At 35.0% G+C, this 13,562-nt stretch overlaps 2 protein-coding genes across 2 annotated transcripts in view; one reads left to right on the forward strand and one right to left on the reverse strand.

Moving 5' to 3' along the window:
* The window catches only part of LOC125675238 (uncharacterized), a 37,183-nt gene extending 26,566 nt beyond the window's left edge, over positions 1-10,617 (forward strand). Inside the window, exons 7-9 of the mRNA XM_056157737.1 lie at positions 5,694-5,744; positions 8,854-8,898; positions 10,167-10,617. Of these exons, the coding sequence (XP_056013712.1) occupies positions 5,694-5,744; positions 8,854-8,898; positions 10,167-10,178 (108 nt within the window). The 3' untranslated portion in view covers positions 10,179-10,617. The remainder of the gene's footprint in view (positions 1-5,693; positions 5,745-8,853; positions 8,899-10,166) is intronic.
* The window catches only part of LOC125675242 (synaptonemal complex protein 1-like), a 58,007-nt gene continuing 54,876 nt past the window's right edge, over positions 10,432-13,562 (reverse strand). The window contains exon 31 of the mRNA XM_056157736.1: positions 10,432-10,959. Coding sequence (XP_056013711.1) covers positions 10,777-10,959 — 183 coding nt within the window. The 3' untranslated portion in view covers positions 10,432-10,776. The remainder of the gene's footprint in view (positions 10,960-13,562) is intronic.

Consider the following 13,562-nt stretch of genomic DNA (forward strand, 5'->3'; position numbering starts at 1 on the left):
TGAGGATTCTCCCTCACAAACTGGAAAAAAAAAGTTATGGATCTTGTACATGTATAGTTTATTAATCACTATAGATTTCCAGCGTCACAAGTCTGATTCCACTATATGCTTTCCATACTGTCAGGTTCATTCACCCCCTGTTTGAGCCACAATATAATATCCCAAATACCTTTGCAATAAATAACATTATTTGACTAGTGTTTCATTTTTAGCGGAGTTGCGATGAAGTCGAACTCGGCTTATGATCTGATGAAGTGCCTTTGGGCGGGCAGGCGGGCACGCATCAACATTTCATTTCCGCACCATAGCTCTTGAGAAAATTATAGGATCTCATTCAAACTTATATGGATTGTCACCCTCAGTAAGATGAGAAAGCCTATCGATTCTGGGGTCACTAGGTCAAAGGTCAAGGTCACTGGCTATAAATAGACTGAAATTTGGAGAAAATTTTGTTTTCCGCACCATAGCTCTTGAACGAATTATAGGATCTCAATCAAACTTAGATCGATTAAGTAAGACAAGAAGCCTATCGATTCCGGGGTCACAAGGTCAAAGTCACAGTGGCTATAAATAGACTGAAATTTGGAGAAAATTTTGTTTTCTGTACTATAATTTTTTAACAAATTATAGGATCTCAATTAAACTTAGATGGATTATCGCCCTTGATGAGACAAAGAAGCCTATTGATTTTGGTCAAGGGTTAAAGGTCAAGGTCACAAAGGATTTAAGTCGGCTGAAATTTATGTACGCAAAATTTTGCTCCCTGTTTGATAATTCTTGAAAACTTTTCTGCCGGTTCCCTCTATGCCCATTCCTTGCGCAACTCGGCTTGTGCATTCCCGATGCCCGACAATTTTTAATTTTTTTGCATTTCATTTATTTTGAGTTATTATACAATTATTTACCATTCCATTGATCCTCTACAGGACTGTAGTATACTCAGGTGACAGTTTAGCATATTGGACTACCTTTTCAAGTAATGAATCCTTAGAATTAGCTATAACTAGGATTAAACTTGAATGTATATATACAGGGGAAAAACTTCTTCATAACTGCAAGGCATTGATAACCATATTGATTTGAATGTTTGGGCCATAATATGTGGTCACATTTTTCATGAGAATATAAAGGGGTGAAATTCTAGAAAACAACAACACGACTTCAGTTACTCGAGGAGCGTTGTGGCCCATGGGCCTTCCATTATCCATGTTTGCTGTTGTAACGCTTTGAAACAACAACAGTTGATTTGTATCTAAAATCATGATAATATTCAGTCATTTATCCCCCTACCCTTCCAGTACTATCTTTTCTAACTGAATTTCCACAATGTTCAACTCCCACGAGTACTTTAAGTACTTTGATTAAAGGGGAAGGCAACATAAAAACTTTTTTACATGATAAATGATAGGGTTAATTATATGATAAACATTTGTGATATTATACTGTTGATATACGGCCTAGATAAGCTTCAGTACGAATTTGAAAACGCTAAAAATTGAAATCCCCGCAATCTATAGAGGCTGCTATCAAGTGGAACTCTTCTGTATTCAAGACCACAAAAATCAATAATTTTGACATCATTACACTAATGCGAAAGGGAGATGTGAAAAAAGTTTGCCCCCCCCCCCCGAAATTCCTGACCCAGCCAAGTCACCTGAAAAGAAAAGACTATGTAAACTGTGGATCCATGATTTGTGTAATCACAGATTGAGTTTCGAGACATTTGTATGAAGAAACGTGTACCGTCTGCCTGGTCTGAGACTCGTCTGAACATTTTCTCCTAATTTGTTCTTGCGAAAGAACGGGCTCAAATCTATACGGCTCTAAACTTAACTGTTCGTTATTTGTCATGTTTACAGTGCTACTGATGAAATAAACCAGAACCGACGGTGTGAGGTCATAAATCAAACCTTCAATGGTCGCTCTCTTAGCGGGGGGGGGGGGGGGGGGGGGGGGTTAATTTAAAATATATGATGGATTAGTATTGATTTAATTGTTAAGCAAGGATTTTTGTTGTTAAAGACTGTCATTTACGATATCAGTAAGTAATAATTTATTCACAAAAGCAACAATGTGGTTAGGGTTGCCTTTCCCTTTAAGATATAAGAGATTGTCACTATCATTGAGACATTTAAAAACGATACAAGCAATCTTAAATTTGATTCTATTTTAAAACATACTGGTAACCAATGCAGACTCTTTAGGGCTTCTCTTGAACTGTCAGTAGATTTCCATTTTAATACAACTTTTGCAGCATGATTTAGAAGGAGTTGCAGTCGTTTAGTAGACCGTAAAGAACACTTCTAGCTCAATGAAGGTGACTAATCACTAAAGATTGCATTAACTGTTTGCACGAATCCTGTGTTAGGTATTTACCAATTTGTCTAATTTAGAATATATTCAACGATGGTGGTCCTGCATTTTTCGCTTACAGCACTATGAAATCCATGCAAATTTTATTAATTATTTTATTTCACAACTATTAAAACCATACTTGATATAATGAATTCCAAATACATGTACATATGTACAGTAAGTTTCTCCTTTGTACAAACTATTTCTGTATATTACATGTATTTGCAAAATGCATTATATTATTACTGCGCAAAATAAGCATCTGGTATCAAGAGACCATCTATCATATGTGACCTTTGCCTACCAGACTTGGATTTTATGCGGTTAATGAACAATAAAATTCCAAGAATTCTATATGCTACACTCTAAAAATGGTGTTTAGATCCTAAACACAAAGTTAAACACATTTCTTGTGTACAGTTTTGAACGCGTTCTAAATCTAAACATGTTTAACACTTTCTGTGTTTAGGTTTTAAACATGTTTAACACTTTTTACGTTTAGGTTTTGAACATGTTCAACCCAATGTGTTTAGGTTTTGAACATGTTTAAATCTCTTTGTGTTTAGGTTTGGAGCACGTCTAACTAATTGTGTTTAGGTTTTGAACATGTTTAATTCTTTTTATGTTTAGGTGTAGAACATGTTTAACCCTTATTATGTTTAGGTTTTGAACATGTTTACCCTTATTGTGTTTAGGTTTTGAACACGTTTACCTCTTTTGTGTTTAGGTTTTGAACATGTTTAGTTCTCCTTGTATTTAGGTTTTGACTTTGTCTCGATTACAAAATGATTTGCAAACCTTCTATTTAAAACTCAATCCACAGCATTAAAGAGTCTTAAATAGTAGCTTTCTCTTCTATTATAGGAGAATAACATTGCAAAATCTAGCAAGAATATCCCTTGCATTACAAACTGTGTCTATGGGATCCATGATGTTTCAAATCGAACAATGCGGGTAAAGTGATTTCCTACACACAAAGAACACCGGAAAACACTTATAAACAGATATATTCACAAATACACAGAACAACTTACAAGAGGTTAACAAATACAATAACTACACTGCTGCAACTTTCTAAAACACGTCCGATTGCCTAAAGTTCGCGGGTAAGAGAGAGAGAAAATCACGTGCAGGCTCAGAGGACTCCGAGCCCGACCAGAAATACTAAAAATCCACCCCCCAAAATCACTACACGGGTTTGGGCGGTTCTTCTCAAATTACATTGCAAGTCTATTTCTATATTCTAATTGCCGAAACAACACGGTTGACATTTCCGCGATACATGTTAAAGACAAAACCATTAAAAATCACTTATGCACATATAAGAAGTAAACTATACATGGTTAAATATCATCCGGCAAGTACAACTTCAACAATTTTTTTGTCTTTGATATGCTAGTTTTCGCATAACAGGCACTGTCACATGTTGAATTAAAAAAAAAGGGGGGGGGGGCATCAATTGCAACTGATGTTCTCTTTCACAAGATTTAAATGAATTTTGTTCCAATGCAAAGTAAGAGTGATGCATTGGTTTAAATTAACACTAAAGGCACGTCTAATACCAGAGACAATGAATTACACTATTTTTTTTTAAATTCAATATGTATGTGTCCAGACCTGTTCAAGTTGAAATGGAATTCCAGATCAAAATTTTCTGGATACTCCTAAACTCTGCTCATTTCCAACAGGAAAGGGTTGAAGCCCATAGACGGCTCTTCTAATGGTTCCATCAATTTTGGATATCGACCTCGACAGTGTATACTTGCAATACGGCGTATGATGTACACTATGGTCACTATCGGGGCCTGGTACACTAGAGCAGTTTGAAGTATGGCAATTCTGACATGCAATTTTTTCTGCAACTAGATTTACAGAAGACAGGAATATTCTACATGAAGACTGTAAAACTAATGTCAACAATGTTACTAAGCTTATCATGTTCAAAACCTAAACGCATAGACGTTTAGGATTGTGTTTAGACGTTTAGGAATGTGTTTAGCAAGTGTTTAGCATGCTATTTTGTGTTTAGATACTGTATTTTTGCATAGCTAAACATGTTCTCAGTTTGAACATGTTTAGGGTAGAACATGTCTATTACACTTCGCGTTTAGGATATAAGCACAATCCTAAACACGTTTAGACCTAAACACGTTTAAAAAGTGTTCCAAACCTAAACATTGTTTTTAGAGTGTAGTGTTGACGTTTGTTTCCCAATTCATACTTATTCATATTGTGACTAGCTCACGTATGGATGGTTTACATACATGTAGTTATGGTATATTGATTATATACACATTAAGGTTTTTCATCTTTTTTCCTTTCATTTTGATGATTACAATTGTTTGAATATTTTGCTATTGGTTTTCGTCCGTCGTGCGTTAACAACTGAACATTTTTAGCTTCTTCTTGATAACTACCATTCCAATTCTTTTCAATTTTTGTATGAAGCATCATTGGGACAAGGGGGCCTAAATTGTAAATTTCTGGATTTCTGCACCTCTGCCAATATACCATTTTTCAAAAATATTATTTTCTACAACCGCACACATGTATAAGATAAACTAAATGCATAGTGACGTAGATCAGGAAGACTTCTACCAAAGTTGTAAATTTCATGATACCCGGGGTAGACGTTCTAACTCCAGGGAGGGGCCAAACGTGGTATATACAGTGTATGTGTAAAACATTCAGATAATACTTTTTCAATGCTATTGATACTAAATTGAAACTAAATAGATATTTCGAAGGATTATGCAGTCCTTTACCAAATTGTAAATTTCATTATCCTAGCGGGTAAGGGTTTGGTTCAAGGGTTGAGCCAAAATTATTATAGTGAATATAATTTCCTTATCATTTGAAATCCCACCTCTGATGTGTCAGGGTCCGTATTTGCTCAACTATCTATTTTGTATATTGCTTATAGGAGTTATGAGATTGATCATTGTTCGTTATCTTCGCCTTTCATGGTACAAAAACTAAATCATTTTTATGCATATTTAGGAAAAGCAGAATAGGATGTACCAAACTTGTGAATTTCGCAACCCCCGGGTATTGACTCCAGGATGAGTCCAACTTTTAAAATCATATTGTGTAAATGTTACGTATTTTATATTATGTAAAGTCTTCCATCACTATAGTCACTTTCGAGGACATTTAAAAGAAAGATGTAATCTTAAAACTTGTACATGTACTTTTGTTGAATATATGATTGAAAACAGGATTGTTATCATGTAACATTAGGCATTCACTTATGAGCAATTACAATGTTCTTTTTGTCTTAAAATCGTGCTATGTATATACATAATTTGACAATTCTTTAATTACACTGTCTATTGAAGGGCAATTTCACGATTCCATCAATTGAAGACACTTTTGAAAAAGAATATGTGGTAAGCATCTCCTTCTTCCCATTGATTAAATATCATATATATTATATCTTATACAATATTTAGGAAATAATCATAGTGATCGCGTTTTCGTGTATGTTGCGGAATTACTAGTACCTCCGAGGTCGAGAAATGTTGCTTTGAAACCGAGGCGTTAGTCGAGGCTTTTATATTTCAAACAACATTTCGAGACCAAGGAGGTTATCCTGCAACATACACGAAAAGAAAAAAATCAATTGTATTCTACTACGGCTTAGGAATATACAGCCGATGGTTTTCCTATGTATAATAAAATATAGTTACGAATTAGGTCACTGTGACGTCATGGCAGTTTTCCGTATCGGCCTACATTGTTTTTTGCTGACGAAAAAGGTGAGATAGTAAATCTAGGGATCTTCTAAATTTATTTATTTTTTAAAAATATTTCAAGTATTTTAACTTGATGTTGCTGGAGTATAGCAATTGCTTTGAATACACAGTTCAAGAAAAAGAAATTAGTCTGTGCATCGCCATGTTTACATGTGTATCGCTCTCGGATTGCAATTGCTTTGAATACACAGTTCAAGAAAAAGAAATTAGTCTGTGCATCGCCATGTTTACATGTGTATCGCTCTCGGATTGCTACACTGATTACTAGTAACACATGTTCTTCAGTCATTTTATATGAATTTGTTTTACAAAAAATATTGATTGATTTTTATGATTATAAAATTAAATTATCAGTTATCGACTTTATTTAAGCAATGAATTAATATTTTTTTGAAAGATGCATGTACAGTCTTATAACTGCATGCAACGGTGTGTGCATACAAATTGAATAACGCGCGTTATGAAAATTTGTTTGCACACAGCGTTGCAGTTATTGCTTGTACAGTGTATTTACATTTCAAAAACCTTTCTTAACGTGTGCATTTTTCATTTATATCAAATATCCCGTCTTATTCTTAGATTTTGTTTTACCTGACTGTTCCGTTAAGAATAAGGTGGGAGATTTAAGATATAAATGAAAAATGCACATGTTAAAAAAGGTTTCAAAATGTAAATATCAGCAGTGAATTATTATTTTCTGGAAGATGTAATCTCATAACTGCAACGGTGTGTGCAAACAAATTGTCATAAAAAGCTATTAGCGCGTTTTTCAAACTGTTTGCACATACTGTTGCAGTTATGAGACTATATCTTTATAAAAAAAATGATAATTTATTGCTTAGATATGACATTTGAATTTTCCCATTTCATGACTGGGGATATAAAAATATCAATGTATTTGCAGGTTCTAAGGGTGGTTATCAGCCTATGTTATTAGCTGAAAACATATTTTACTTACAGACTTAAAACTCATGGTACATTACTAACTTCATAAACAGGTACCGTATTTAAGTTTTATATTACGTCCCCTGGGTCGAGGCCTCTGCTGGTGGACTGTTAGTCCCCGAGGGTCTCTACAGCCCAGTAGCTAAGTACTTCGTTACTAGCTTGAAAATACGGATGTATATATATATGTAATTGCTGTGATAACATTTAGAAATTCATTTCAAAATTAAGGATTATCTCCCTCATGCATAGCTCTGATCCTTAGACGAATTTGACTCCAGTCTCTGGCAATCTGTTTTTCCTTTTAGTTCTTACAAGTTTATTGTTATTTCGGATTTCCAAAATTTCGACTTTAGCATCACTGAAGAGACATTTGTCGAAATGCGCATCTGTTGCATCAAAATTGGTACCGTATAAGTTTTACATGTGAAAGTTTAGGGAATTTTGTTTTTCAAAATGGATTTTTATACTAGGGACATAAATTTTGATAACGACTGTCACTCATGAACAAACCACTCGTCACGGATTATCGTGAGTTAGCTCGAGTATCAACTACTATCAATGCGATTTTGTGAAACGGTTCATTGGATTTGGCAACGCAACGTTGGGCTGTGGAGTCCGAACATAGCATTTTCCTCCACCTTTTCTTGTATACTGATATATAGGGGGTACTTGATAACGGTAGATATATAGGGGGTAATTGATAACGGTATACCAATTTTCAATGTTTGTCAATCTAGTATCTTTGTTCAATGGTAAATCAATTTAATCTGTTTATACGCCACGTATTATGGTACAGCGATGTCTGTATGTCCGTCCGTTCGGGGTTTTCTGTTTCTAATTTCATTTCTCTGTCGCATATCAAGCTGAAACTTGCTATGTTGCTTCTTTGTGGATCATTCAAGATCTTGAATGAGTTGTGCCCCTTTATTTCAAAATTATTTTAATCTGGAGGGCAGGCCTACATAATTTGTCCGGCGAACTCCTCCCACAATTTTCGAGTGAGGATCATCTAGTTGTACAGAGTTTTTGTATGGATATCGAAGATATGCATGTTGCAAGGATTTTGATTTTCTTTAATTTTTGAGAAAAATACAGGTTGTTTTACCTTGTTGTACAAAGAGAGTACATGATTTGTTCGGTGAACTCCTCCCACAATTTTCAAGTGAGAACCTTCTTATTTTACAAAGTGACTGTATGGGTATTGAAGGTGTGCATGTGACAAGGCTTTTGATTTTCTTCAATTTTTGAGAAAATTGCAGGTTATTGAACTTAATCAGTTTTGAGGAATTGTTGCATGATTTGTATTTTATTTTTCCTTCCAGTTTTCAAGTGAGGACCTTCTTATTTTATAGAGTATGGGTATGGAAGATGTGCATGTGGCAAGGATTTTGATTTTCTTTAATTTTTAAGAAAATTACATGTTGTTGAACTTAGTTTATTTTTAGGAAATATTATATTAAATATTTAAAAGAACATGGTTTGTCCTTATAATTCCTTTCACATTTTAAAAGCTATGGTTTAGACTTTGAAGTTTTGAATATTGAGAGGTTGTTGAACTTGGTCAAATTTGGGGAAATATTTTACATACAGAACTCTTGGTTTGTCTATCTACCTCCTGTCGCAGATACTACCTGAAGCAAATTTCTACAAATTATGGCTTAAGAAAAACATCCTATGTACGCATTTTTACTGACATATCATGTACCGTTTGCGGTACTCTTGATCCAACAATGTACAGGTATACAAAACAATGGTCTTGATTAATCTCTCTCAAGTCTTCTTTTCTTCGAATTAGATTCACATGGCAGCTTACATTGTGCACCATAGTGTCGACTTTCCGGTTAGTATTTAAAATGAAAAAGGGCTTGGAATTCCTCTCATTTGTATATTCTACATGGCATGTCACATTGTGCGCAAGAGTGAGGACTTGAACACAACTCAGATTTACGTGTATAAAAAGTTAGCACCACACCAGACTAAGTTCACTAAAGGTTTAAACCATGGTACTAAAAAAAACAAGTGAATTCCCTATTGAGAAAGCACTATATTTCTCTTCTTATTCATTGATAAGGTGAATGGAAAAAAATGTGCAGCAACATTTTCTCTCCATTGAAAAGCTATGTTTTGGTGTTTTTTTGTTTTTTACACAAAGGAGATATTTCCCCCCAATCACCCCTATCATTATCCTTAATCTGCATAATTTTGTATAATAAAAAGGGTTCAGTATTTTAATTTTTTCCCACAAAATGGAAAAAATCAACCTATTTTCCATTGCGAATAGAGCAGAATATCGGTTAAAGAGAAGGTACCGATAATCCCTGGTTTGGTTTTATTTTCATATCGCATTTCAAATGTCACATTAGGCAGGGTGAGGCATTCATTTCCTGTGGGCATATTTCTATTTTTTTAATTTTTAATCCCATGAAAACTTTTTGCCCCATAGTGTGGTCCTAACCTAGCCCAAAGGGTCAGCAACAACCAACGATGTCTCTACAACAATATGCTTACCATGACCTTGCTATTCTGAAAAAGCTCCAGGTTAAAGATCATGGTATGAAATGAAAGGTTTTGCCATTAGAAATCTATATGTAAAACATGAAAGGTCTACTTTGAATATCCATGATCATGAGCTACTGAAGAGGTTCGATTTTCTTACAAGTAGGTCAAAGAACATGGTACAAAATGGACTTGCCATTCAATACATAGTCGGGTCTCAAATAATATGACCTTTCAAGCTCAGGTGAGCTAAAAGGTCACATAATACAACCATAACACCTGGCCTTGGGGGATGGGGGGGGGGGGGTGTCATAAATTCGTTAATTTAGAGAAGAGGCCTCCTTGCCAATCATGACTATGCATACCATATGTTTCAGTCTGCTATGATGTTCAAAAATAACTTTTTAGGTTTTGTATTATACACCACATTTCCAAGATATGACAAATGGAGAAGCAGTTTTTGAGATGATGGTGGACAGTTCCATATACTAAAGAGTCGCTTGATTTATTTATAGTTGACCTTTAAAAAAAATATCTTTATATAAATCACATTGCACAATTTTTAAAAAATGAATTTTACATTGAAGAGGTTTTTTTATTTGCTATTTTCAGAAACGTGGGTGAAGACCACCAGATACATGCATTCCTCCCAAGGAGTGTCGAAGGGTGAACGGATGATGATTATCTATGTTTGCTTGCAAGATGGGGCTGTGGAGAGAAAATACTTTCTTTTCTTATTTTGACAAATCATGTCCCGAGTATATTTTTAATCTATAAGCATACATGTAATATGGAACATCATATAATCTAATGAAGACTTCAAATAATTATGTTAGAAGTACATGTATAGTTTTAAAACGAAGCAGCCACACAGCGATAACTTTTGTTATATAATGTTTATTTTCTTGTGAACACGAATACAACCAATCATTATATATATTCAGGAACTTGAAAGTCACAATGTATAACATGTATAATACTGAACACATATCACAATTATGTCACTTGTTTATCACAGGCAAGAAGTATGGAATGTTTGTCAATAAAAGCAACAAATTAAATATCACAGAGCTCAGGATCACAGTTACTGGTACATCACAGTTTTGGTAACGATTGTTCAAATCAGTAAATATACGGAGTATAACACTTTCAAATGTTCTCAGCACTAAGCATACATATGTTCCTCTCTTCTGTTTATCATTACATAAAACAAAATTCAAAATTAATCTTCAAATCCAAACACTGAATCCAGTTCAAACCAAGAATCCTCTGTCCTCTTTAACTTGGCCAGTTTTGAATTACTCTTCTGATTCTTCAGTCTTTCCTTTGGAGAAGTTAGGAAGAATTTTCCTTGAGGTCTAGAAGGCGCCTTCCGTATGTTCTGAGACTTTTCTAAAGGAGTCACCTGGAATTTGTATGGCTTTTATGAATTTCATAACCATCAGTAGATACACTTTTACATAATAGCAACTGTGATATGGTCATTTAGACCTCCATGCATGCCTTGCATATAAATTTACGAAATAAAGTTCACTCTTGAAAATACATGAGGGTATGAACTTATGAACTGTGATGTTTCATGCTGACATACTTCATGAAGCATGATGACCTTCAAGTTGTGACTTAAAAACTATCTGGCATCATCTACTCTTTAGAAGGTACCAAAACACAGAGTTTGATGTCTGTAACGCAAACCTTCTCATGATATTATATTGAACAGACAATATCTTCCTGCATCCCCAGTAATTTGAATCATAACCTAAATTGACCTTGTGGTCTCAAAAGCAATGGGGGGGGGGGGGGGGGGGGGGGGGGGGCACATACTCCTTAGGATGTTTGTCAAGCAAATGATGAAATCTCAAGATATAGAGTAGACACTATTTTATTATGTCCAGTTTGATCTTTGGCCTTGTCACCTCAAAATCAATAGGGACAATCTGCTTTTAAGGGAAACCAGTCAGCAAAAGGGTTATCAAAATATTGAGCAGACAATATTTTTCTATGTCCAGTGGATTGACCCTTGACCTTAAAATCAATAGGGGTCATTTCCTCTCTACAGACCACTACTGTACCAAATTTGGTAACTATCAGGCAAAGGGTTCTTTAGATATTGAGCAAACAAGACTTGGTCTACAGAATAACAGACAATCAGACCCTGTGCGAAACGATATGCCCTCTTTTTTTCATAGCTGGGCATTAAAGTTTCTTTTTCTTTTAACTAAATACTAGGCAATTATTTGTTGGGGTTGTAAACTCAAATACAAATTGTGGTAAAAAGAAAAACAACTACAATACCCCAAGTTAATGCCAAAACCCCAAGTCCAATTAGGCTTTAGTAAAGAAAGGTAAAGATACTTATCATGTAGCAATGGACTAAGCACAGACTCAGTCTGAATTTAAGTTTTGTCATTTGCAAAATCATGTTTTCTAATGATTACTTCTATTAAAAAAAAGTCTAACCTTTATTTTACCACGTTTAACAAATATCTACAACTTATATTAATGCTTCTTGTTGGCTCGGAGAGGTCACTGATGTGGGAGGAAACCCAAATGTCCGAGTGGGCGACCACAACACCCTCTCACATAAACCACTGACAATCCTGGGGATTGCAGTGGTGAGTAACAATTTTATTAACCCCTAAACTACCCGGACACCCTACTTCTATTCATGAACATATGCAGCATTTTATTAATTGACACTAAATTAACAAAAGTTGTATCTAGTATTGAATTTTTTATGTCATGCAGTATACTTCATTGGGGGTTTAGCCATCAAACATAATTACCATTGTGCATTGCAGTAGATCCAGTACATTGATCAGATGGCTCGAACTTTGATCTCCCAAATTTCTTGATTTCTCGAAGTGAAATCATGGTCCCAATTTTTTTCTCTATAAAACTAAGCAAATTTACTCTCTATGTTCCAAACTTTTGAACCGCCACGGTGGCCTAGTGGTTAGAACGTTCGTCCCGCATGCAGAAGGCTGGGGTTTGAATTCTGGCCGCAAGAGACCTAAGTCGTCAGAACAGGTAGTGACAGTTCCATCACCAAACGCTCGGCATCAGGTATGAATGTCACGGGTCCTCGGAGATGACCTTCAAAATGCATGTCCCGTGTCCCAGTAGGTGTGACACGCTAAAGAACCCTCACTGATCAATGGCCGTAAGCTTCGAGCAAAGGCCTAAATTTGAAGCCCTTCACCAGTCTTGGTGACGTCTTCATATGAGAGAAAACTTCTTGATTGAGACGTTAATCAGGATTTATACAATCAATCAACCAAACTTTCGATCTCCTGAAGTTCTCGATCTCTCCAAGTGAAATCTGGGTTCTGTATCTTTGTTTTTCACTCTTCATCTCTTGAAGTGGTGGTAGCGTATACACACCACTCCAGGATATAATTATTTTCCCTTGGACCCTACCTGGACAACTGTGAATGCCAGGGGCTAGTTTGAACACATCAATTACAGTTAATAGATATTCATTGTGTTTTCTTATGGCATAGATAGTTAATTGTCATTATGTTTTCTTATGGCATAGATAGTTAATTGTTTAACTGGTCAATTTAACCCTTGACCATCCCTGCTTTGTTTTTGTTAATATGTAATTTGACTAAAGATAAAATTTTACAAGGGTTTGGACTTGACAATAAGACAATAATTTGGAGAATTATATAATTTAGAGACATGCCAAGGAAATATAATTATTTATTTTGTGTTTTGTGTAAAACAACTGGAAATTGTGACTTGTGACAATTGTGCTCTGTGATGTACGAGAGATTATGTACACGCAAGTCCATCTTAAAGGGACTGGTTCACGATTTTTGATAAAAATATTTTTCATTTTTGATGTTAAACATTAAAATATAACTCATTTAATGTTGACAGCCAAAATTTTGACCTTCTGAATGCAAGAAATGAAAGCAATATTTTAGCCTTAAATCTGTGTTATGTAAACAAAGACTCGCGTCTTTTTATGTAAACAAACAAGTGAAATATTGATTTTGAAAT

The sequence above is a fragment of the Ostrea edulis genome, chromosome 3 (assembly GCF_947568905.1).
Source record: "Ostrea edulis chromosome 3, xbOstEdul1.1, whole genome shotgun sequence".
NCBI classification, from domain to species: domain Eukaryota; kingdom Metazoa; phylum Mollusca; class Bivalvia; order Ostreida; family Ostreidae; genus Ostrea; species Ostrea edulis.